At 46.1% G+C, this 26,512-nt stretch overlaps 1 protein-coding gene and 1 pseudogene across 1 annotated transcript in view; one reads left to right on the top strand and one right to left on the bottom strand.

The window, feature by feature from the left end:
* The window catches only part of tgfb2 (transforming growth factor, beta 2), a 165,173-nt gene that overhangs the window by 7,081 nt on the left and 131,580 nt on the right, over positions 1 to 26,512 (bottom strand). Inside the window, exon 5 of the mRNA XM_086219332.1 lies at positions 13,009 to 13,183. Within this exon, the coding sequence (XP_086075458.1) occupies positions 13,009 to 13,183 (175 nt within the window). The remainder of the gene's footprint in view (positions 1 to 13,008; positions 13,184 to 26,512) is intronic.
* LOC147253957 (uncharacterized) lies at positions 21,897 to 25,818 on the top strand (annotated as a pseudogene).

Genomic DNA, 26,512 nt, shown 5'->3' with positions numbered 1-26,512 from the left:
ACACATGATGGCGTCGCACTGCAAAGGCCACCATACTATCATTGAAAGTCCAGAGTAGGGCCCTGCTTACCCCGAAGGACCTCATTCTCCTCAGCAGGTGGAGGTGACTCTTGCCCTTCTTGTGAAGTGCATTGGTGTTGGCAGTCCAGTCCAGTCTATTGCTCATGTGAACACCCAAGTACTTGAATCAGTCCACCATCCCAATGTCAGAGCCCTGGATGTTCACAGCTCTGTGTGTGTGTGTGTGTGTGTGTGGGGGGGGGGGGGGGTCATGCGAAAATCAATCACAAGCTCCTTGGTCTAGCTGGTGTTCAGCAGCAGGTGGTTCTGATCTCACTAGTCCAAGAAGTCCATGATGACCCTTCTGTAATCCTGCTCGTCCCCCTCTGATAGGCAGCCAACAATGGATGAGTCATCAGATAACTTCTACAGGTGACAGAGGTCCGAGTTGTAGTTGAAGTCCGCAGTGTAGAGGGTGAACAGGAATGGAGAGAGCACTGTCCCCTAGTAGCTCAATGTCTCTACTGCAGGGCTGTTCTTTAACAGTGACGTGCCTAGGGTTACACCACCTGTCCTTAAAAACACACACAAACCTCTGCCTTTCGTCTTGCCACTCTCTGCTACGTTCCACTCCATGTGCACAAGAGTGACTCCATCCAGGTTGACCACAGAGTATGTCCTGGTTCAGCAATGTCTCTGTGGAGCAAGTGAGGCTACGCTCCTTGTACTCCCGCTGCATCCTTGTCAGCGCTGACAGCTTGTCCATCTTGCTGGAGAGAGTGGACATTCCCAATGATAAAATGTTTTTGCCCCCCAAATTGCTGAGGCGCCTATTATGTTCACACTGAACAACACAGACTGTAGGGGATAATCATGTGCCAATTTACCCTCTTCCAACCCTAGTCTTTTTGCCAGAGTGAGTTTGATCTGACCAGTCTGCCCACTCTGACATGAAGTTTTGGGTCATGGTGATGACATAGCCTATCCAGGAAATTAATGTAAACTTTGGGCACAAGGGACAGATGAGAAAAACTTCACCTGTGAGTTTATAGTTCAAGATACATTCATCATTTTGGAAAATGGCCAACTGGGGAGATACTGAGACCCATGAGCTCCTGAGCCTCTATGCAGAGGTTGGCATTCACTGGAACATTTCCGTAACGGTGAAAGTCTGGCCAGGAGGATGACGGAACGCGGCTTCCCTCACAACAAGGAGCAAGTTATTTATAAACTGAAGACTTTGGACATGCCTACCATAACACGTGATGTGTTATCAGGATGTGCCACGACACTACGCCTCCTGTTGCTGCCTATGGCCCCCTGGGGAGAAACTACAGCTTGCGTTCACATTATCTCCCCAGCCAAAAAGCCGAATACTCCACTACGGCAATTAGTAGGCCTTGCAGTCTGAAAACGGCTATACAGTCATGGCCATTGACATGGTCTCTACTTCTCAGATGGGGGGATTGTCTCGAACGAACTGAATGAACTATTTTTTTATTTGATGTGGCTGAGAAGTGGAGTAAAAGGAATTGAGAGCTTGAATTTTAAATGGAAGTCAATGCTATATGTATGGCAAGGCAAGAACAATGTGATATCATGGGACTGCGTAAAAATAACACACTGCGATGAAGGACATTTTACTTCTTATGGCTACACATTCTTAGCTTTCCACCTACCAATTAACACTCCATAGACTTCAGTTGTGAAAAGATGGGTGTGTAATGTGCCTGTGGAGCAACATCACTAATGACAATTGGTTGCATCATGGTGGCTCAGTCCAAACAAGCAATCTCACTTTACAAAGAAACAGTACAGGAATATATATTTCTGAAGACATTTCATGTGAAAAATAGGCCATGCAGTAACATTTCATATTTTTCATTTAATGAATATTATATATCATTCATGACTACTTTCGATTCCAGATGGACTATAAGCTATAGCTGGTGGTTCCCAGAGTTTCTAAAAGTAGAATGGAGCCAGAGCCTTCAGCTATCAGGCTCCCCTCCTGTAGAACCGTCTCCCAGTTTCAGTCCAGGACCCAGACCCCCTCTCCATGTTTAAGAGCAGACTTAAGACCTCCTTGTTGATCAGGCTTATAGTCAGGACTGCTTAGGCTGGCCCTTAGATCTGCTGCTATAGGCTCAGACTGCTGGGGTCTCCCATGATGCACTGGGCTTCTCTCTCCTCCTCCTGTCCTCATACGTGTTACTAACTCCTCTTCTCCTCCCCTCATCCCAGATCTTGGTGCTGCTGGAGGAGGCTCCAGACCTGAAGAGGCTCCAGCTGCCACCCGTAGCTCCACCTGCTCACGTCCCCGTCTGTCCATCAGTCTCTCCTCCTTTCTCTCTGTCTTTATCTCAGTCCCTCTCTTTCCTTCTGTCTCTCTGTCTTCCTCCATTCTCTGTCTTTGTCTCTGTCCATCAGTTTCTTCTCCTTTCTCTCTCTCTTAATCTCTGTCCCTCTCTTTCCTTCTGTTTCTCTGTCTTCCTCCATTCTCTGTCTTTGTCTCTGTCCTGCTCTCCTGCTCTCTCTCCGTCCCCACTGATCCTGGATCTGCTCCACCTTCCTGCTGGTAAAGGAAGGTTCTGATGGCTGCTGTTGCAGGATGTGCTGCTGATGGAGAATTGTTGGGTGTAAATTCATTGAAGGAGGGAGGTGCTGGGCCTGCTCTACTTGGAAAGAGTCAGGACAGAACTTTTGTTGTGATTTGGCGCTACAGAAATAAAATTGACTTGACTTGACTATAAACTGGTGACACATTCCAACAGAAGTTGATTTTGACTCCTGGTCAGCACATCTGTCTCCCACTACAAGGTGTTTAGATGGAGACCAATGCAAGACAGATCTTGTCTGATCAATGCTCTATGTTAGTCAGAGCTGCAAATCACTGCAGTGGCAAATGAACTATGAATACTCTACTTTTTTCTTTTCAGCAGAAAATCCAATGTCTTATGATTGCTGTGACAGCACCAGAGAGCTCCCCTCTCCTGAGTTGAAATGTGAATAGTAGGGATGTTACGAAATTTTACAAAATTAAAAAGGACTAAATAAAATTCAAAGAGGCATGACATAAAATAAATGTAAAAACAAAAACAATGCAAAGCAGCACCACAGACCACTAACAATGATGATTTTTGACCATCTCGCCTTCTGTATACATACAGTATATTACAAGAAGTATCTCGACTGGCTTGTAGGTCAAACTTCCATCAGGTAGACGGAGACACACCGTCTGTTTCCTCTGAGCCACCAATTTATCCAGATAAAAAAGAATGTAGTCAGTGTATCCATGTCTTTTAATGTGGTGAAGCGTGTGTGGACCAGAGCTCCTTTAGCTCTCTCTTAAAGGAAAAAGTTTGGCTGTTGTCTTTTACTGAGCAACAAATCCGTGTGTGAAGTAGCCATACTTTCAAACTATGAAATCACTGTCTCCAAATGCTCTAGAGTTGTCCAAATGTTATAAGTGTAGAACTATGTGAACTGCTGGCTGAAAACCCAAATCTGGCTCTTCCTTTTGTGTCCCTTTTAAAATCCTGGTGAGGATGATACACAGCTGAATTGAGCCAGTAGTCAACTCCCAGTTACCGAAGGAACAGGCTGGATTCCGCCGGGGCAGGTCTACAGTGGATGACGTCACCCTCCTCACACAGGATCTCGAGGACAGCATCCAGGCCAAAGCCAAAGCTGGGGTTGTACCACTGGACCTGACTGCTGCCTACAACACAGTCTGGCACCGCCGACTTCACCTGAAGTTGCTGAGAACCATCCTGGACCGTCACATGGTCAACTTCATCATGGAGATGCTGTCAAACCGCAGCTTCATTCTCCAGACCAGTGACGGCCAGCGCAGCAGACTCAGGAGGCTGAGAAACGGGGTCCAACAAGGGTCTGTCCTCTCACCGATGCTCTTCAACATTTACATCTTTGACCTACCGGCGACGACATCTAGAAGGTATGGGTACACGGACGACTTAGCTATCATGCTACACCAACCCACATGGAAGGCATTTGAAGAGGGCCTCACCCATGAAATGGACATCCTGGCTGCCTACCTTCGGAGGTGGCGCCTGCAGCTCAGTACCGGAAAAACCGTATCAGCAGCATTCCACCTCTGCAACAGGGAAGCAAGAAGGGAGTTGGAGATATGCGTGGACAACAAACCCCTGGAGTTCCAGCAGGCCCCAAAGTACCTGGGCGAACGCTTGGACAGGACATTGTCCTATAAACAACACCTAGATGAAGTGAGGGCTAAAGTAACAGCAAGGGTCTCACTCATTCACCGCCTGGCTGGCACAACCTGGGGTGCCTCTGCCAAGGTATTACGCATCTCCACACAAGCCCTCGTGTTCTCTGCAGCTGAGTACTGCGCCCCAACCTGGAGCAGAAGCCCACATGCCAAGAAGGTCGATACAGCCATCAACAACGCACTCCGGATCGTAACTGGCTGCCTAAAACCCACCACCGTGTCCTACCTGCCAGTCCAAGCAGGAATAGCGCCAGCCGGCTAACGGCGAGACGCCGCCACCCTCGCCCTGGCAAGGAAAGCCCAGGAACACAGCTGGCACCTCCTCCATGACACCACCATCATGGCAATACCTTCAAGCAGACTCAAGTCCCGCCACCCATACAATCAGGCTGCGCAAGAGATGCTTAATTCCATCTCGGAGGATTTGACAACCAAAGCCTGGCTGGAGGCGGCATGGAAGCAGGAGTGGGAGTCGGCAGGACAGACATGCCTACACCATTATATCAAGGATCCTGGAGGTGACGTTGAAGGAGAAGACCTACCTCACCGGCAATGGACCCTCCTGAACCGCCTTCACACAGGGGTTGGCTGCTTCAAAGCGTCCATGAAGAAGTGGGGCCTAACAGATAGTGCAGCATGTGAGTGCGGGGAGCCTGAACAGACTGCCAACCACATTATCACCACCTGCCCACTGCATTGACCACCTTCAGAGGAAGGCCTCTTCCGAGTGGGACCAGAGACTAGGGCGTGGCTACACGACACGAAGCTGGACATATGAAGACGATACACGAAAGACAGAGTGTCTCTTCCCTACCTCCCACCACCGGCTAAATGAGGTATAACACTCTTCTAGATTTCCAGTGAGCCCAAAACAGTTTGAAATTCTCACAAAATTAAAATAATGTAAAAGCTTAACATTAAAATGCCAAAGACTTAGATTATTCATTTGATGATAAGATCAGCTCTTCTGAAATTAGATGACGATCTGTGAAATCAACAGAGAGGATGTGACATTTTGCAACATGTGGAGTAAAAGAAACAGAAACATAACGTCTGTCTAACCTGGCTCCACTTATCCTGCCATCCATTACTTTTACCCAGGTGTGCTGTTTGACTGCAGCATGATTCAGCCTCCATGCATCCACGAGATCAGCTTCCTCGACCAGCTTAGAAATGGATAACTGAAAGCGATTAGAGCCATGGCTGAGCACATGCTGCCCTCCCCACCACAGATCCAAGTCATTGTCATTGAGGCTGTCGGTGTGTGATTCCTGTAGCTAGAAATGTCTAATCTTTTTTGTCTGACGACCTCTGCACTTCTACCCTCATTCACATTTAAAGAATCTACCTTCATAACCTGCAATTATTCAGAAGAGAGTAGGGAAACAGACAGATAAACCCAGCAGAGAGGAAACACCCAGCACAGGGTTAGGGTTTGCAGCCAACCAACCAAAGGTTGTGCTTATATTTTGAAAGTTTCATTTTGTTTACCCTTTTGCAAGAAGCTTTCAAGCTTTTCCTTAGACCCTGTCTCAAGAAGATGCAGAAAAAACTAGTCCCTGCTGTTGTCACTTCCAGGCTGGATTACTGCAAATCCCTCCTACCAGGCTGGACTAATAAGTCCCTAAAGACTCTCCAGCTGGTCCAGAACGCTGCTGCCATGTGTTGACGAGAACTGGTAGCAGAGACCAGGTCTCTCCTGGACTGCTTCTCTGCATGGCTCCCTGTCAGATTCAGAACAGATTTTAAAATTCTTCTTCTACCATCAAAGTCCTCAACAGTCAGGCTCCTTCATCCCTGACAGAGCTCCTCGTCCCCTATGATCCAGCTAGAACCCTTCACTCCCAGGATGCAGGGTTCCTGCTGGTTCCCAGAGTTCTAACAGTAGAATGGAGCCAGAGCCTTCAGCTGTCAGGCTCCCCTCCTGTGGAACCATCTCCCAGTTTCAGTCCAGGACCCAGACCCCCTCTCTATGTTCAAGAGCAGACTTAAGACCTTCCTTGTTGATCAGGCTTATAGTCAGGACTGCTTAGGCTGGCTCTTGGATCTCCCATGATGCACTGGGCTTCTCTCTCCTCCTCCTGTCCTCAGACGTGTTACGAACTCCTCTTCTTCTCCCCTCATCCCAGATCCTGGTGCTGCTGGAGGAGGCCCCAGAGCTGAAGAGGCTCCAGCTGCCACCTGTAGCTCCACCTGCTCACGTCCCCGTCTGTCCATCAGTTTCTCCTCCTTTCTCTCTCTCTTTATCGCTTTCCCTCTCTTTCCTTTTGTCTCTCTGTCTTCCTCCATTCTCTGTCTTTGTCTCTGTCCTGCTCTCCTGCTCTCTCCGTCCCCACTGATCCTGGATCTGCTCCACCTTCCTGCTGGTAAAGGAAGGTTCTGGTGGCTGCTGTTGCAGGATGTGCTTGCTGATGGAGAATTGTTGGGTGGAGGTTCATTGAAGAAGGGAGGTACCAGACCTGGGGCCTCATGTATCAATACTTGAGTAGATCTCACACTAAAAACTTGTGGTTGCAAGAATAGAGAGAGTTGCGTACGCAAAAAAAAACCTCTGGATGTCTCAATCTGTGCGAGCAGCGGAATCCACGCACGTTTCCTTGATACGTCCCAATCAGCGTGGAATTGAGCGCAGATGTCGGAGGACTGGGCCCGCCCCTGTTACGCCCACCTATAAATACACAAATTCATTTAAATAGGGTCTCTGCTGTCGGCGCTCTCAAAACAATGTCAAAGAAAAAGAGGTTCACGGCGTGGAGCTGGAGGTGCTGGTAGGAGAGGAGGAGGAGAGACAGCAGATTCTGTTGGTCAGCCTGTCCAGTGGTGTCAGGATGAACAATGAAGGCTGAGAGTGGATAAGAAGTGAGAGGGTGAACCAGGTGGGTTCAGAGCCACGCCCCCCGCGAGATGAAAACAGTGGTGGGACCTATTATTGGCTAAAGTTCCCTTCTCATCAGCAGTGTTGTTGATCATCATGTTCATACATCTGAACCTCTTCTACTGACGGAAAGAACGAGTCGCTACGTGTTTGAGGTTTGATGACGACGGTAGAAAAGTGTTGGCTCCTCCTTTACTGAACATCAAAGTGATACAAAGCTCAGTTTTCCTCTCTAAACCTGCGCCAGCATCACTACGTCATCAGCTTGCACCTCTGCTGGCGCTCTGAAAGATTTCCTCTCTGTTTCTAATGCAGGTCTGCAGTTCTAACTTCCTGAACCATGCAAGCTAAAGTAGGACTAAATTCAACACTGCACAATCACTAAATGAACAACTACAATCATCAACTGGCTTCAATCTAAATTTAAATAACATGGAAAATGGCACTAACAGGACCTCAAGGTGGAGGTCAAGCGGCGTACAGCAGCCCTCCAAAGGAGTGCGTGCCAGACAGGTGGGGGTCAAGGAGGGGGCACCTGACGGAGTTTGAGCAGCGGGTGGTGGCAGTCATGGGCAGCCCCTCTGTGGGGGGATTGTCACCCCCACCCACGCTGACTCCAAGAGCCTGAAGGGTCAGTGGCAACTCCATTTCTTAGCTACATTTCCACCTGCTTCGCCACAGACGTGAAGGCAACAAACAAACAGAATCAGACATTAAATAAACCAATATGTTTGATAGAAACTGATCCGTCAGTCATGCCGCTGACGGGCAGCACCCCTGCCGGCTCCCACACCAGCCCGTCCACTGGCTCAGAGTCATCCCCCAGGACCAGCGGCATTCAGGCCAGCCTGTCCTCACACAGGCGGTCCTGCAGTTGCAGGAGGACATAACGGGGATCAATGAGAGGCTCGACTGCCTGATAAATGTTCTGGAACGTTTAGTGGACAAAATAAATTAATCTGGCTTCATGAATCGTGTAGTAGCTTCTTACCCATTCACACTGTGGAAATGACCCGGATCGGCGTCCATCCCTCCAGCCTCTGCGCATCGATGATCTGCACATTGATTGTGTGGAAACCCTTACGATGAACGTAAGCGTGTTCCTCATGGGACGGCGCTTTCATGGCAACATGAGTGCAGTCATTAGAGAATTAGACAGTAGAGAATCCAGCTATTAATGCAAATTAATATTGGCCTGTTCAATGATCAGGTCCACCACCAAGGGCCTGGCTCGGCTGAGGGTCGACTGACTCACCCTGGAACGGTTCGCCATCTCCCGCTGGAAGGCTTTTTGGACCCGATGTATGTGCGGTTTTCAAATAATGTCAGTTACCAAACACCACCACAGGGTGTTGCCAACGGACCAAAGTGCAGTCAACGCAAGAATCGGCTTTCCGCCAACTTCTACGGAACCTCCGGAGTTGCCGTGAAACAACGCAAGAATTGATGAACTTTTCGCATTGATACATCTGAACGTGAGCGTCGATCCTGGCGTACGCAAGTTTTTCTTACATAAACCGCGATGATACATGAGGCCCCTGGTCTACTTGGAAAGAGTCAGGAGAGAACTTTTATTGTGATTTGGCAATAATAAATGAAACTGACTTTACTTGACTACACTAGACTAGGGACATATTTCTTCAAACAAAAATATTTTTCCATGAAGTAGAGTCAACTCTACAACATTCTGATGTGTCATAACGGACTTAAAAAATTCTCTTCATCAGGAAAATGAGCTTTGACTGCCACTGACTTACCAAAAGTGTTATCAAGAAAGTCATAGATCTCTCCCAAAGAATATAGGTCAACACTCAAAGCGACAGATTTAGCAACAGAAACATTATCAAATTCTGATTCATATTCCATGTAAACATCATCACAACAAATATAAGGTGTCATCACCTGCTTTTCAGCCTTACAGTCCAGTTTGTTCTATGACAGCTCAGCTACAGTACAAAACCCTGCTCTGATGTCCCTTGGTCTTTCTTACTCTTTCCTGTCCTGATCACAGTCTCAGTCTGCACCTCCACTGCTGAATAATCTGTAGACAAAGAGTCACTGACACCAGCAGGCACCCTCATGGAGCTACTGACACAAGCAACCACTGCCACTGCCCCACCAACACCAGCAGCAACCAGCATGGCCCCACCAACACCAGCAGCCATGCACATAACACCACTGAAACCAGATGCCAGGCCTCCAGGTCAACCCAGGCTGAGGGGAGTTGCCTGAGAGTAGAGAGAAAGAGATGAGGAGACAGTGAAAGAGACAGTTAGAGAGACAGAGAGATAAAGACAGAGAGAGAGACATTAGCCCTTCAATGAGTGAGCGAGTGGAGCTGCTGGTTCTAAGGTTAGGGTGAGGAGTGAGAATCATTGCTGCGTTACACGTATCGCACTTGGTACTGCCATCTTTGTTCCAGTTGTTCCAGCCCTGTTAGCCCAGTTGAATGAACCCCCTGTGGATAATGGCTTTAAAAAAAAACCAAAAAAAAAACACTACACCAACATTCAAAGCAGCACAGCTGCCACACAGTTCAAGACTCAGAGGTGTTGTTGGTCTCTTTGGAAAGCTAACATTCTCAGGTGTCTTTCAAAATTGTCAGTTTGATTCTGTCATTTACTGACAAGGAGATACAGAGGTTAGAACATGGGTTTTTAGTTCCACCGAACTAACTAACTCCTGTTTGGAGACTCCAAAAGGACATTTGGACACAAGACACTATTATCCTCCAAGTAAACAACACACACACACACACACCCTTGTACTTGTATCTTTGTGAGGACGTTCATTGACGTAATACATTCCCTAGCCCCTCACTCTAAACCAAATCATCTCAACTGACTGCCTGACCCTAACCCTTACCCTAAACCTGACCTGACCTGACCTGACCTCACTATGTAGCAAGTACAAGAACACACACACACACACACACACACACACACACACACACACACTAAAAATTAATACCAGCGATTATATATGATGCTGAAGGGAATTGTAGTTTTCTAGCTGTGGATGCTCAGCTATGCAAAAGTTCCAGTGAACACATGAACTATGTTGGAAATATACAATTTTGAAGAAAATTCTTTGACATCCCATATGTATGGACACTTAGAGACATATTGAAAAGCAGACTGTTTGAAAACTTGGGTGAAGACAATGTAGGGACGGCAAAGATGGTATGTAGGCACTTTCCTTAGCATGTTAGCTTTTTAGCAACATAAAACACTGCTCCAGCCACAAGAAAGTATTTGTTGTGATTGGGTGCATATTAATCATTAGAATGTCAGCTTTCAAAAGGTGTATAAACAACCACATATGTTGTTTATGCTGTTTATAAATTGTTGTGTATTTGCTGTTCTGCTGGTGGTACAGTGCGACCTCAGACAGAATATTATTTTCACCAATAATTGAATACAATTTTGGACAACTAAAGCTATATTTAAATTATTACCAACTTAACACAAACAACTAGACCAAAATAGATTAAATCTATGAAAAATAAGAATAAAATGATCAACATGTATCAGCAGCCAGATGCGTCTAAATCAATTTCTGGAACTCATGTACCTCAAAATGACTGACAGTAACAAGTTCAATAAACATTTACACAGTAACAGTACACTGTAACAATCAGATTAATCTGTGATGCACTTAAGGATTGTGGGTAATAATAATAATACATAATACATTTTATTTAAAGGCGCCTTTTAAGTCACCCAAGGTCACAGAGGGTTTGGGTTAACCCTAAACCCTACACCCACAGATATTAAAATACAAATACATCAAAATACATTAAAAAAGTATCCTTATAACAATCAGTAGATTTGCAGCAGAACATCAAACATAAAAATCAATCAGCTCACCTGCCTGTCAAAAAAGATGGGTTTTCAGTGGGATTTGAAAATGGATAAAGAGGTAATGTTACAGATGTCTGAAAGGAGGGAGTCCCAGAGTCCTGGGGCAGCATGGCAGAACACTCTGAACCCAGTGGTGGACAGACAAGCTAGAGGGATGATAAAAATGATGGAGGAGGCAGACCTGAGGGACCGGGTGGAAATGCTGATTTGGAGGCGTCAGAGAGGTATGGGGGGCAAGATTGTGGATGGCTTTGAAAGTGTACAGTAAGACCTTGTAGGCAATGGGGTACTTCATAGGGAACAAGTGGAGCTGTTGAAAGATGGGCGAGATGTGACTGGTGGATGGAGTTATGGTAATGATACGGGTAGCAGCATTCTGGACCAGTTGAAGTTTATGGATGAGTTTGTGTGGGAGACCAAATAGAAGGGCATAGCAAAAATCCAGTGTTGATAGAGTACTGTCCAGGACAACAACCGGGACTCTTGTCTCAGGGGGAGAGGGAGACAGAAGAGTTGTTGATGGTGAGCTCAGTTGTTTGGTGATGATGGACTTGGAACCAGGCTGCACAGTGGTGCAGTGGTTAGCACTGTGGCCTCACAGCAAGAAGGTTCCGGGTTTGAGTCCCAGCTCAGGCACGGGGTCTTTCTGGGTGAGTCTCCATGTTCTCCCTGTTCCTGCATGGTTTCTCTCCGGTACTCCAGCTTCCTCCCACCGTCCAAAGACATCAAGAGGGACCAGGTTAATCCAGACTCTAAATTGACCGTAGGTATGAATGTGAGTATGAATGGTTGTTTGTCTGTAGATGTTGGCCCTGACTGGCGACCTGTCCAGGGTGAACTCCGCCTCTCGCCCATAGATGCTGGGATAGGCTCCAGCCCCCTGTGACCATGAATAGGAACAAGTGGAAGAAAATGGAAATGGATGGATTTGGAACCAATGAGGAGGACCTCTGTTTTGTCACTGCTGAGCTTGAGGAAAGGAAACACCTGCTCACAGACCATCAGCATTCACCACTTTAAAAACGCACCCTCTGAAAAAGACGTTGAAGCTTGGGCGATTTCTTCAGCCACAATAAAGCTAGCTTTCACTGCCAGATTGTTTTTGGTTGTGGCTTTTGTAAACATATTCTGCTTTGATCGTAGTTTTCCTTTAAATTTTTTGACAAGTTGTTTGTTTTCTTGACGGCTAACTTTGGCATACTTAGCTCTGTGTTTGGTGTCAAAATGCAGCCTCACGTCAAGCCACCAGCCTCACGTCAAGCCACCAGCCTCATGCCCCGCCACCAGCCTCATGTCAAGCCTCCAGCCTCACGTCAAGCCACCAGCCTCACGTCAAGCCTCCAGCCTAACGTCAAGCCATCAGCCTCACACCAAGCCACCAGCCTCACGCCCCATCTCCAGCCGTCAGGTCTCAAATTTCCCCATCTCTCAAACCTCTTTTGTGCACCGCCCTACACTGTCTGCAATTGGGTCTCCATCATTCCCTCACCCTCCTCAACCCTCAAATCCTGACAGATGCGACCTTTCTGCGTACCACATACACAGGTGGATTTGACTGGCACTGTGCATCTGCATGTTAAGCAATCTAGGCATGTTTGTGGCAAGAAAGTGACAACTGGGTTGGATGGAAATAAGCAATGAGCAGTGACAACTGCAGTGTGCTGTGTATTGCCTTGTGGCCATACAATAGGGTCCTTCATATGTTGTAGATTAAAAAAAAAACTTTAAAAACATAACTAGCTCATACATACTGGATTTCGTTGTTTATCGAACATATGCAAGCACAAGGGTTCACATCTAAAAAGGAGAGGAGTATTTGGCTGCTTGTCATTAAATAAACACGATTAAAACCTGAAAGTACACCAGGATTTAATCATGATACTTGAGAACTGATGAGGATTTCATATTTTGTCATCTTTTACTGAGGTGATGTCTAAAGAGAAAAGTGAGTGAATTTTCAGGAATAAAGTAAGAAAGAAAATTTATGGTGGACACAACCCCTTGCTCCATCTCAATACCTGGAGCAGAAGGCAGCATCCAGGGCTCTCTTCGTTCGATGGTTCTTGTGCTGAGACTGCGACTCCAGTCGGTATGAAGGCAACAGCATGAGGAGAAGGTGTGGAGCTTGAGCATTGTGCCAACGCTTCTTGAATACCTTTAAGTCGCTGCTATGAATGAAGCTGTCATCAATACCTAGAAGCAGAACAGAGAGATCAGCAAGCAGCTTAATACTTCAGACAAGTATTTTGCTCCTGAGAAAAAGTCAGATCAAAATGAAGCTAATAAATTGTCACATAATGACAAAGTACATAAATGTGTGACAAAACCTCTTCAGAAACTGAATTCTGTGATTTGTGATTGGTTTGAAGTCATCATTCACCAGGAATACCTTTGAGCAGACAGTCCAGAAGATTTGCATGCCATAACATGGGGAAATATGGTAGCTAAACTAGCTACCAGTATATTTTGAGATGTCTATATGTTCTAACAGCAACAGTGATATGTGAGCTTGGAAAGGCCAAATGAGGAGATTCTTAATAAGCAATATTAAGAATATATATGACCCATAAGTCATTGTCCTGGGCCCAAAACATCTTAGAGACACCCTATCTAATGAGACAGGTACCCTGGAAGGCATCACCCTGGCCCCCAGCACCATCGTAAGGAACCTAGGAGTTCTCTTTGATCAGGATCTGTCCTTTATTGCCCACATTAAGCAAATTTCTAGGACTGCTTTCTTTCATTTACGTAACATGGCTAGAATCAGACACATCCTGTCTCAAAAGGATGAAGAAAAACTAGTCCCTGCCCTTGTCATGTCCAGGCTCAACCCAGTCTTATGTCAAAATGTGAAAAGGCTACATTTGTCCACAGGGCAAAACGTGTCAGTCCTATGATAAAGGCCTAAAAATTGTAAAATGTCTACATTTTTTTCCCCTATTCTTTTCTGTTGGAACGCCAGAAGGTCACGTGAGTCTTTCATGCAGGCCTCTCAAAACAAAGACATGACGGCCATTCCTTTAGTTCTCGGAGGAAAGTACATTATTCCAACATAGTTTTGATTTAAAATAAAACATCTTGATGACATTTGTAGCAAAAAATATACATTTTCTTTTCACAATATTAGTTCAGCTCTTGTTTATAATTTTTGGTTTGTCCGTTATCACAATGAATCCTTCACCACTCAGAATAGAGTTGTTACAATGTTACGTTTTCCGCGGTTGTTATGGTTAAAACCACGGAAACCCAAATGGCGTGTATGTTATTGTATTTTGTTGTTATATTGTGTCATTATCTGAACTGATAAAATATTTTTGGGATTGTTGACTATGTTTCATAAAAAAAATAAAACGTATTGCCCCAGGAATCACCATGAAAATATAAAATAGCTACACTTGTTTGTTGTTGACTCTGTGACTGTTGACTACAGCTGTTCAATAAAAATAATATGAAATGGATTTTAGCGCCCCAGGAATTACAAACATTAGCTTCCGTGGAATTCGGCACCCCATTCTTCTGTGAGACAATCCTGAAGTTATCGCTCGCTCCAAGGAAAAAAACTATTTTTTAATACTTTATCTTTTGATTAATAAGACAATCAACAAATTAATTAGGGTCTTCACCTGAACCCTAGCAGCAGTAAAAACACTACAAACACCCACTGAACAGTGTCCCAGCCCCCCAACACCCATGAGGCAGACGGCCCAGAGCCGGTTTTTACATCCACACCATTCAAAACCTGGTCCTAGACTGTTCTTGCTGTCAATGCGCGCGCAATATGAGCATCATCTAATTTCACCCCTGAACAGGCATGAAATTTGCTGAAATTCACCAAAATTGTCCGGTCTGGCTAAACATTCACTGATCAAAAAAAAAAAAAACCCCACAAAAGTCAATAGAGCCACCTCGGGAGCCACACAACTAAAAGATACTTTTAGATAATTTGGAGCGATATAACTCCTCCCACAAATGTCCCACAAACATGGGACCAACACTGTTGGACTCGTCTCATCAAGACGCACAATTCCTACGCTCTGACCCCTCACCTGTCTACAACAGAATGTCCACAAATTGGACAAAACTGTCAAAATTAGGATTTTTTTTTCTCCCCGAGCAAAATCTATCTCCTCCTGGGGCATTAATGGTATCGCTTCTAAAGTTTGGTAGATTACTCTCCTAAGTGTGCTGATTAAATGTTGTTAAAAGTTTTTATATGAATTACTGGGTTTGGATTTTATAAGCCGTCAAAGTGGGGGCGACACATTTTACATTTACAATGGCAACCAATGGGGACGCCGTGTCCTCTCATGGTACATACTGTCAAACAAACGCTTCTCACGTCTACACTACAACTCCCACAGCTTCACAAAACACACTAATGGATTCCTCAGAAAAATCCCTACTAAAATATGGTATTATATTGCACTTTTAAGTAACATATGCAGAGTTATTTGATTTTCACACAGTTCAAATGTCAAATTCTCCTCTGCTCTCCACTCATAACACAGATGACAGAGATTTGTTTATTGTTGTCATGGTAACCAAAAGGAGAGCTTCTCTGCCCTCATGTACATACTCTCAAACAAACAGTTCTAGCTTCTAAACTAAAACACTCACACCTTCAAAAAACACACCATTGAATTCCTGACAAAAAAAAAACCTACCAAAGGATGGTCTCACATTCCACTTTTGACCAACATATGCTGAGTTATGACTGTTTTCCACACTAAAACTGGCAAAATCGTCCTCTCTCTCCACTCTGACACAGATGGCAGAGAGAGAGCAGAGAAGGGAGGGGTTCTTAAAGGGCCGGCTCTCAGCTCTGCACTCACACTCTGCATCAGACTCAGGCTTCTATGTCCTAAACTACCGTACAAGCCTAGGGATTTGCCAATTACACCGTTGGATTCGGGCCGGTGTCAGCGATGCGGCCAAAGGCCGCAACAACGCTTCTTGCAGCTTTAATTATTGTTATTGTTTGCTCGTTAGTTTGTTTGCCCTTTGGGCAACTTAGGTATTTCTCAGAATTCAACTTTCAAGATTCTTCATTCATTTGTCCTATAGACAAAATGAATGGCGGTCAGTGGGACATGTTCACGTAGCCTTACCCTGAGTTTTGTGCAGCAGTGATGGATTTCGGACAGACACACATATAAAGTTTGAACACTTTATTGTTAAACACAAGGGGCAATACTGTCTGACATACTTAAAGGAACACCCCCCCCCCCCCCCCGTGGCTAACTCACTAGCAACTCACAGGACCTACAAATAAGAGCTAACATTAACAAAACTTCAATCTTAATTGATCAGGCTGTGCCAAAGTCCATTCCACTCAGCAACATCACCAGGGAGAAAGAGGAAATGCAACTTGAACTCTGAACCTCAACAGTCTCCCTGCCTGCCACCCAAGAGTAACCCTCCTATTCAGGGATTAGCTTGTGTTTGCAGCAGCAAAGGTTTGGCTGTTGGCTGCAGTTATGTTCAACTGCCTGCAGCACATTCTGCAGGTGCTGCTCCTTCCTGGCCACTGCGACGAAGTTGGATGTGAGCTTAACGCCACGCTCGGCACAGTCATTGACCACATTCATTGCACAGACAGTGACGTCACTTTTTTTGAACACAGCATTGGTAGCCCATTCCTTCACATCCAGAAACAGAAATGCTGGATCAATGTGTAGCTGATGCATCCCAAACCAACAATCTGTATTGGCGAGGTCGGCCAAGCTGGTGGTTGGCAAGAGGGTGGGGAACTTTGGCTTGCCAAGGCCAGTGCCAAAGTGCTGCTGGGGGACGAGCATGGGAAGATCAGCTGGCTTGTGCTCCAATATCGCACTGACAAGTGCACGCTTGTCATCGATGGGCACCTTGCTGCTAAAGAGAGCCAGGGGTAGCATCTCACCTGTCAGGTACCAGCGATGCCTCGCCAGTGCTTTGATTGCTCACGCTGCAATGCCTTCATCTACAGCCTTGTATGTCTGCAGGTGATGGTAAGGTGTGAGGTCATTCCAGGCAGCATATACAGCTTTCTCACAGGTCAGCCACCACTTTGCGTAGATGTGTGTGATGAAGTCTGCAAATGCCCGAATTTTCGGCACCTGCTGCCATGTGATTGTGCCCTGAGGAAGCAATGCCATTGGCTGCTCCATCAAGGCCAGCCTGAGAGTGTAGAGCAACTTGGCCATCCATCGTGCCCTGTGGAGCGCTCCTGGTCGTTGGAAGGTCACAGGAGTCCGCTCTTCACCATCCACATCCAGAAACACAAGACACAGCTGCACAAACTCACGATAGTCACCTCGCTTGTAATCGATCGCTTCTTTTGCGCACCTGACAAATTCAGCACGCAACCTGCCCAGGAATGGTTGCTCTGTGTTGCCAGGAATGTAATGGGACCATTGGTTGCTGGATTCTTGTGGTAACCGGTTCCAGTTCTGTCTCAGACGTGTGAACAACGTAACCTCTGGTGAGCGTGATGACTCCACCTTCAGGTCTGCGAAAACCTGGTTCAGGAGGACCTCACCAATGTGGTGCCAGCACCCAGACCAAAGCAGTGGTCGGCCCAGTGAGAGCTGTATGGCAATGCAGGCTGCTGTGAGATGGCCAGTGTTTGATGCAGTCGTGTCAAATGCCATGTTGACAACCTGGTCAGCACAGCACCAGTCCTGCAGCAACTTGCATGTCAACTGGGCAATAATCGCTCCACATGCCTCATCGGTCTGCTTCTTATATGCCGGGACATCAAGCAGTTTCAACCACTCTGCATCTCCGACCACCACTGTAAGACGCTCCTCCAACTGGTGCACATCGCTGAGCATCGGTGTTAACTTGCTGTCCCAGTGTAGGGTGCACAGTGGAGGTGGTGTCCACTGCTTGTGCTGTTCCTCACTGATTGTCTGCAACACTTGTCGTCTTGCTCGGTCAGCTGTTGCATAGGATGCAGAGAGATGTGTACAATCACCACCTGACTCTGCGACCAGACCGTGGCAACTTGATGCTCCTCTCACCGCTTCACCTTGAGCTGCAGGTTTTTATCTAATGCACCAAATGTGGCAACTCTGTCTGTCTTCATGCTGTCCAAGAAAGCTAGGTCTTCAGGGTTATCAATCAGCTTCTCAACATTCGGAGTCCACAGCGGAAATGTGGCATCAAGTCTGCACTCCATTTTCTCCAGTTGTTTTGCTGCAGCTTCACTGGAGCGCTTGGCTTGGGAGATTTTCCGCAGCTTGTTGTTGGCATTAAGTAAGTCTTCCATCTTGTGGCATGCACGCTTGTCGCTCACCTTCGGGATGTTGGCCTTCTTGCAAAATGGCCGCACCTGCTCCAGGACGACCTTGGCTGGCTTGAACTGCAACAACGCTCCATTTGGACCAGGTTGCTTGGCAAGCATGCAGCGTAAGATCTGACGACCAGTTGGCAGCTTGGCGCCAGTCATGATGCCATCCTCACTGGTGACTCTGGGGCCCAGACCAAGCTGCAACTGCTGGGCTGGCAGGGACTAGTTGGTGAGTATAGCATTTTAGGAAAGCTGAATCCAACAGTGGGTTACACTGCCTGAGAATGAAAATGATACAAGGACAAGTGTTTGTAGTGTTTGAAATCATATCTTAGCATACTTGATATCAATTATGATAAACCATGCTTGCATGCAAAGCTTCAAATTTTAGCTGTACAAAGTCTAACGTCATAATTACAATGATAACTTACCGTTCCATCACTACCAGAGTAGCTAGCTGTGCTCGCAAATTTAAAATGTTTATTTAACAACTACAGTGCCACTCTCAATAAACATGAGGCATCAATATTCTGAATATGATATTGCCTAATGTATATTACTGTTGATGTTAAGTTTAATAGCTTAGCTAACATAGTTAGCAAACTGTGGTTAGCAAAATGTGGCTAGCTAATGTTAGCTAGATGCAATGAAATACCTATAAATATTACTACATTTCATTCAAATTATGTAAATGTACAAAGACACAACTACAGATATGATAGTAATATGTAATGAGTATACATAAGAACACAAAAAAATAAAATCACCTCAGTGTCCTTGAGCTTTTGTTTACCTCAGATCTCCATGGCAACCATTGAGCACTGTTTATCACTTTGTCCAACAAAACAGACGTGTGGTGCCACCCCTAACTTCAAGTGTTCTCTGAGTATCGTTTTATGAGTAATGTGGCACATATAGAAGCCTTAGCGGCAGCTGTAGAACCAGACACACACTTTGATAGTATTTCTGCCATCAGCCTTCATGAGCTTAGTTCAATAATGTCCTCCTCTAAACCTCCACCTGTCTCCTAGACCCCATCCCAACTAAGCTGCTCCAAGACTCTCTCCCCTCGTTAGCCCCTCCCTCTTAGATATGGTCAATGTGGCGCTGGTATCTGGTGTGGGAATTAAATTAATAGATAGGTCGAAAGTAGTAGTCTTAGGAAATGTTTTGTGACATGAGTGTCTGTGGCCATCCTGACCTCAAGGAACAAAAGGACAAACAATAGGAGACAGGATGAAGGGGGAGGGGGGTTGAGAAGCAGATGATAAACAGGTGATACAGTCATTGCTTTGGTGTGGAAACCATCTGCTTTTTCTTTGTTGTTGAATGGTATGAAGGCTGGGACATTGTACAGATCAGCAGAGAACACTCAGCAGTCTTCTCTCCATGCTGCATGCATTAAAGAGACTTGATTCATCACACCGAGTCTGTGATTCTTTAGAGAATTAGCATCTCTCAACGGTCTACAAGGAGAATTTCCCTTACATATTTGATGACGAGGATGGGATGGACGCTCTGCTGACTGATGCCTGAACCTGGACTGAAGGTCAACTGCCGGCAGGAGTCTCATACGACTCAGGGAAAGTTCCACTCCGACAAACGGAGGACAGGATCCAGCCTGAGGTCAGGAGCGGGTGGCGGACAGCAGACGCTCCATCTATTTTTTAATGAGTAAGTACGGTGTTATGAATCAATCTCTACACAAGTTGTGTAATTCCTGTGTGGTCGCAACCGTGAGTTCCCATGTAATTCTTGTGTAGTCCTGGAAGTTCTAAAAGAAAATAGAATAAACTAAATAAGACGAGAGATATCTATGCAGCAAGAGGCTGTTGAAAATCGAGATTCACGTGAAAAGAGCTCATTTATTTATATATACTGTATATATATATATATATATATATATATATATACACACACATATACATATATATATATATATATATATATATATATATATATATATAAATTGTGTGAAAATGAGCTGTTGATCATGTTGTGTTCACATGTGATCACCATATCAGGAGTTGATTGTGTATAAGTACATGATGTGTGTTTATGTTAAGTTGTGCAGGCTGCTAGTTGCACCCAAATTGTCAAGGCTGTATGACAAGAATAATGGGACAAGATGACCTGACTGTGCAGATGAACTAATCAAGAAGTGGGATATGCATGAGTGTAAAATTGTGAATGCAAAAAAGGTGTGGCTTCAAGCATATATTCACTGTCTGTTAATATCTTATTCAGACTCTCTGCTGCACTCTCAAAGTGCCTGTAGTGGGTCTCCAGATAGATCTGTGTCTGCTTTGTTGGGTGAAATAAAGTGTTGATTTGTCTAAAGCAGACGACTCCGGTTGATCTCTTCTCATCAACGGACCGGTGAAGTCGGCGTACTTCAACAATTTGGGGGCTCGTCCGGAATGAGAGTGAGGTCTTAACTGGGCTGTTTTGACTGAGCAGAAAGGACACCACGAACTCTGGTCAACCAACAGAAAACGGTAAGCAGAAACCTGTTACAACAAATTCTGCACATTTGAGAATTTTACCAAATTAAGAGTTAACAGTGTCCTAGTGTTAAGTTCCAAATTATGGAGTCTATGGTGAAGAATGAAAAGAGTGAACAGGAGTTGATATTGTCCTTGGTTTGGCAACCCCACTATTCTCTGACGAGGGAATAGGACCTTGGGTTAAAGTCCTATAAGGTGCTGGGTTGAAGTCCCGGGGAATTCAGGACCCCCGAATTCTATTACATACTTTATATTGTGGGGTCACAGTGGACCAGGAAAATTTAAGTCTCTCCGAGGGAAAGAGTGATTTGTGTGTCTCAAACATAACGTCTCTGTTTCACGGAAACCTAGCGGTGTTAACAAAGTGAACAGAACCTCACAAGACAATATTGTTTGACTGGGTCAGTTGCTCAGGTGAACTCCATACAAACTGACTGGCACATCTCACCGTTAGGCAGGGACAGATGGACGGAGAAGTTGAGAGAGAGATTGTTGATGTTTGGGGCCCAAGGACTCAATAGGGGTCGCTGGGGCAGCAAATGAAAAATATTTTGGTTGTAATTGGGAACGTGGGTTCACATAAAGACAAAGAAAAGGCAAGAAGTGAGGCAAAGAGAAGGATAGAGGAAGTGTGAAAAGAAAGCAGAGCAGGGAAAGAGGACCGGATGGCACTTGGTAAGTTATTGTGGGAGAAGGAGAGAGAGAACAGGGAAAAGAGAGATGAGGCTAAAAAGAAGGGTGACCAGGCAGGGCTATTGGAAAGGAAGAAGTGGAGGAAAGAAGAGAAAAGACATGAGGAAGACAGTAAGAGAAGAAGGACCTCATAACACTCGACGAGATAGAGCTCAGGAGTGAGGCATCAGGACCCGCTATCACAAAATCCAAAACACGGCCACCACATAGTACATCTAACATGACACTGCGCAGCCACAAACAATACCCCTTGCTGCAAATGGGAGAGGGCAGAGGTGACAAATACAAACCTCTTGCGTTAGGTGATGTACAATCAGTCGTTGATAAAATGCCTCCACCAGCAGAGGGAGGTGGACTCTGGTTGACTAAATTAGATATGTTAACCGCCGGACAGAAACTAGCACTCGGTGATTTCAGAGCTGTAGCATCCCGCTGCATGTCCCGACATGACTTGAAAGACATTGAACTAGACGCTGACACTAGTGAAGACCCTGATGACATGCCACTAACAATAGTCATAGACCCCTTAGGGCAAGCTATTAGGAGCAAAGTTCCACTCCCTTACACAGCCGTCATTCCTAAACTAACCTGGACCTCGTCCCAGCATCCTCGAGAATACATAACTCAGTCTAAAGATGAGTGGACCAGACACACCGGGTGCCACCCCGGGAAGGCTGGGGTTCAACAGGAATGGTTTCGCAAAGCTGTGTTGGATGGAGTACCTGAATCGGTAAGAGAAAACATGATGAGTAACTCTGACTTAACAGGAAGTGATTCTAACATATGGGAAAAGCATCTTGTGCACCACCTGCAGAGAGCCAAAGATGAGGCGAACAAAGAAGAAAATTCAGTAAGAGATCTTCAAACACAATTACTGAAGCTGCAGCTGGGAGAGGCGAGACAAAAGGTAAATGACAAAAAGAAAAAAGAAACTATGATGCATAAACAAATGATGTCTAGCAGTTTGCAGAAAATGGCTGGGGAACTGTGTCCTGGCTGCCCCCCTGGACCAGAGACACCACATCCGTTCCCAGTACCCCTGTGGGCCCCCCAACCAAGACCGCATGGTCCACCAGGGGGACCAGCTGCCCAATGGTGAGCTCAGAACTCGTGGGGAGGATACAGGGGAGGAGCTCGAGGTGGAAGGGGCTGGGCGAGAGGTGGAGGAGGCCGTGGGAGACTGCCTCGGGGCAGCAGGCGGGAGGTGAGGGCTACATGTGTGGACAACTTGGACACTGGGCAAGAGAATGTCACATGCAGGGACCTGCACCCCGTGGGCATGGAGGTAGTGGCGGACCACCCAGAGGAATGAGGACCCCTGATCCTCAGGCAGCACCGGTCCAGGATGGACAATATCCCCTGATAGGAGGAGATGAGTGGGAGGAGCCCGGCACCTATCAACAACAGTGACACACCCCACAGAGAAACCCAGATGACATAGGTAAGGCAGATCCTATGTTGTCTCGAAAGGTGTTGGATGACGACCTGTCATATTTGGTCGACACGGGAGCCACACTCTCAACTCTAAACTCTGAACCACCACAAGAGACTATCTCCTCGAGAACGGTGAACATCGTGGGCTTCTCTGGGGTTGGACAGAAACTGCCGGTCACAATACCACTGAAAACCCAATTAGGTAAACAGACTCTTTTGCATCCATTTGTTTTCTCTCCTGGTGTACTTGTTAACCTGTTGGGGTGAGATCTTCTCATCAAACTAGGAGCCTCCATCCTGTGCAGTTCGGAGGGACTCACTGTGACTCAACCAGATGGAACATGCCTCCGATGTAATACTAACACCCAAGGAGCAGGGCAGTACCTTCTTAAGCCACTGGAGGACGAGCTGGTGGACATCTATTGGGGTGTGTTACAGCCTGAAACCCCCCTATGTAATAGCCTCCTGTCTGCCTACCTGCAGTGGAAACCCTGGATCTCCCTACTCGAGCCCTATGTCCCTCCACCCGACCCACCTCATGTTACCCTCTTCTACGACCAAATGAGTAATGAGTGGTATCAGGAAGAATTTGAAGCACACCTTGAAGATAAACAATGGCAAATCACTTCACAAAATATTTATGCTGGTCCAGAGGGTGTAGCCACGGCCACAATCCTCTCCAAGGAACAGATGGGATGGTATCGTATGCAGGACGAAGCAGTTCCACATGTTTCCCTCACATTACATCCTAACCATCAAGCTAAAGATCTTGGCCCGATGGTCAAAAAGGCCACAGCAGCCACCGATTGGATAACGACTCAGATACCTGCTGTCTCGTTCTCACCCACCTGCAAAACCTACTGCATTAACCTAAAAGTAACAGACACAGTTGCACTACAACATGATCGCGTTCCCAGAAACCACGGTAGGGAAAAGATGGACCACCCGTCAGTGGATGAGATGCTATCTACCCTCCCTGAGGAATTGTGGTCCCAAGGGCCCACGGATGTCGGGCTCACTGATTGTCAACCTGTTACATTTTCTGTGGTAGACACCACTCCCTTATGGATCAGACAATATCCCAATAACCAGAAGCAGAAGCAGGGATAGCTGACACTATTGCAGGTCTCATCCAATCCGGGGTATTAGAACCATCCACCTCCGCATGGAACACTCCCATACTCCCGGTCAAAAAACAAGAGACAGGTAAATATCGCATGGCACATGATCTAAGAGCTATAAATGAAATTCTAACCACAGCCACCATTCCTGTGCCCAACCCCTATGTGACAATCACTAATTTGTGACCGCACCAACCATGGTTCACATGCATTGATTTGGCTAACGCTTTTTTCTGCTTACCACTAGCAGATGAATGCAGAGACATTTTCTCCTTTACCTACAGAGGACAACAGTGGTGATACACCAGGGTACCACAAGGATTTGCGCTGTCACCAGGACTATTCAATCAGGTTCTAAAACAAGCCCTGGACGGTTGTCCACTTCCTCCGGACACCACTCTAATCCAGTATGTAGATGATCTTCTCATTGCAGCACTGACACTAGCAGCATGCCTGGCCGCAACAAAGGCTGTCCTCATCCGATTGGCTGGACGCGGTTTTAAGGTCAGTAAAAAACAAACTCCAAGCGGTCAGGACGCAAGTTACCTTTTTGGGCAGAGTACTCTTGCGAAAAGGAGCTGGCATGTCGCCTGCACATAAATCTACCATTCTGCATCACCCAAAGCCCATGACTGTAACGGAAATGTTGTCGTTTCTCGGTCTGACTGGGTACAGTCGCAATTACATTCCTGAATATACGGGCACGACACAGGCTATCCATAACTTGATTAAAGAGCATGGCATGCGTAACCTCAATGCTAAACTATATTGGACCAAAGACACCGAGTCAGTCTTCATACAACTCAAACAGAAACTAGCACAGGTCGCAGTCCTGGCCCGACCCGACTACCAGTCTCCATTTTTCCTCAACGTTTCTGAAGCAGAAGGAGTGGTTAACGGTGTTCTGTTTCAGAAAAAAGGGGGAGAAAGGAGCATACTCATGTACATCAGCATAATGCTTGACTCGATGGAAAAACGACACCCAAAATGCACACAACATGCAGCAGGGGAAGCAAAACTGATTCAGCAGACATAGTGATGGGACACCCCCTAAGGGCACTCACGACACATAGCATTATAGCATATGTCAACTCCCAGACATTCACCCTGACATCACTAAGGCAACAGAGACTCAGTAAAATACTGGAAGCACCAAACATCACATTCACCCATGAAGGAATCAACATGGCGGATTGTATGGGAACCGGACCACCACATGAGTGTGAACACGAAGCACAAAAGGATGAAAAGGTACGACCAGATCTGAAAGCTCAACCATTAACAGATGCTGAAGAGATGTTCACAGACGGGTGTTGCTACAAAGATGAAAAATGTGGACTGAAAGCAGGATACGCGGTGGTGAAGAAGGAAGGACCCAACTGGGTGACAATAGAGGCCCGGCAACTAGAAGGACAGCAATCCGCACAAAAAGCAGAGGTAATGGCTGTCATTGCAGCTCTCAAACTAGGAGAAGGAAAACGAATACACATCTATACGGACTCTGCCTATGCTGCTGGAGCAGCACATGTGGAACTGGGACAATGGATCAGAGCAGGATACCTCACGGCAGGTAAAAAACCCATTAAACACGAGCGGGAAATGAGAGAATTAACAGAAGCTCGGCAACTTCCCCAGGAGGTGGCTATCATAAAGTGCAAAGGTCATGACAATGAATACAGAAGTAGCAACAGGGAACCGAGAAGCAGACGCGGCAGCAAAGAGAGCAACAGGTTATCTGCCCCAACTACAAATGGTGAATATGGAAGAAGAACTACAAATCTCTCCACAGGTCACGCTGACTGACATCAGCCGATGTCAAAAGGGGGCCTCACCACAGGAAAAGACAACATGGAAACAGAGAGGAGGACTTGAAACTGAGGGGCTCTGGCGAGGGCCTGATGGACGGCTAATACTGCTCCCTGGAATCAGAGAGCAGGCACTGGAAGAAGCACACGGAATCAGTCATGTGGGAGCAGCTCAGATGAGTCAAAATCTGAAAGAATGGTGGCATCCGTTTTTATCAGACATAATAAAGAATTGGGTAAAAAGCTGTTCCATATGTTCCCTGTACAACTCTAAGCCAACCATTAAACCCGAGACAGTTATGTTTCCGCTGGAGACCAGGCCAGGCAGGGAGATAGTGATAGACTACACGGACATGGGGACGACGGTCAGAGGGTACAGGTATGTGTTGATGTGTGTGGATGTGTTTTCAGGATGGCCAGAGGCGTGGCCAACAAAGAAGGAGGATAGCAAGTCAGTGGTGATGTTTCTGATTAATCAATACATTCCTCGGCACAGGTTCCCACAGAAAATTAGATCAGATTATGGGACACATTTAAAAAAACAACATCTACAACAGGTGGAGGCAACGCTGGGGTTGAAGCACTCGTTTGGCACCGTGTATCACCCTCAATCACAAGGTAAGGTGGAAAGAATGAACCAAACCATCAAACAAAGATTGGCTAAAATCTGTGCACAGACAAAATAAAATTGG

Source organism: Aulostomus chinensis, chromosome 11 (genome assembly GCF_037954235.1).
Source record: "Aulostomus chinensis isolate RoL2024-O1b breed Wild chromosome 11, RoL_Achi_v1.0, whole genome shotgun sequence".
Classification (NCBI taxonomy): domain Eukaryota; kingdom Metazoa; phylum Chordata; class Actinopteri; order Syngnathiformes; family Aulostomidae; genus Aulostomus; species Aulostomus chinensis.
The sequence above is the reverse complement of the archived record's forward strand: the minus strand, read 5'-3'. Positions and strand labels throughout refer to the sequence as shown.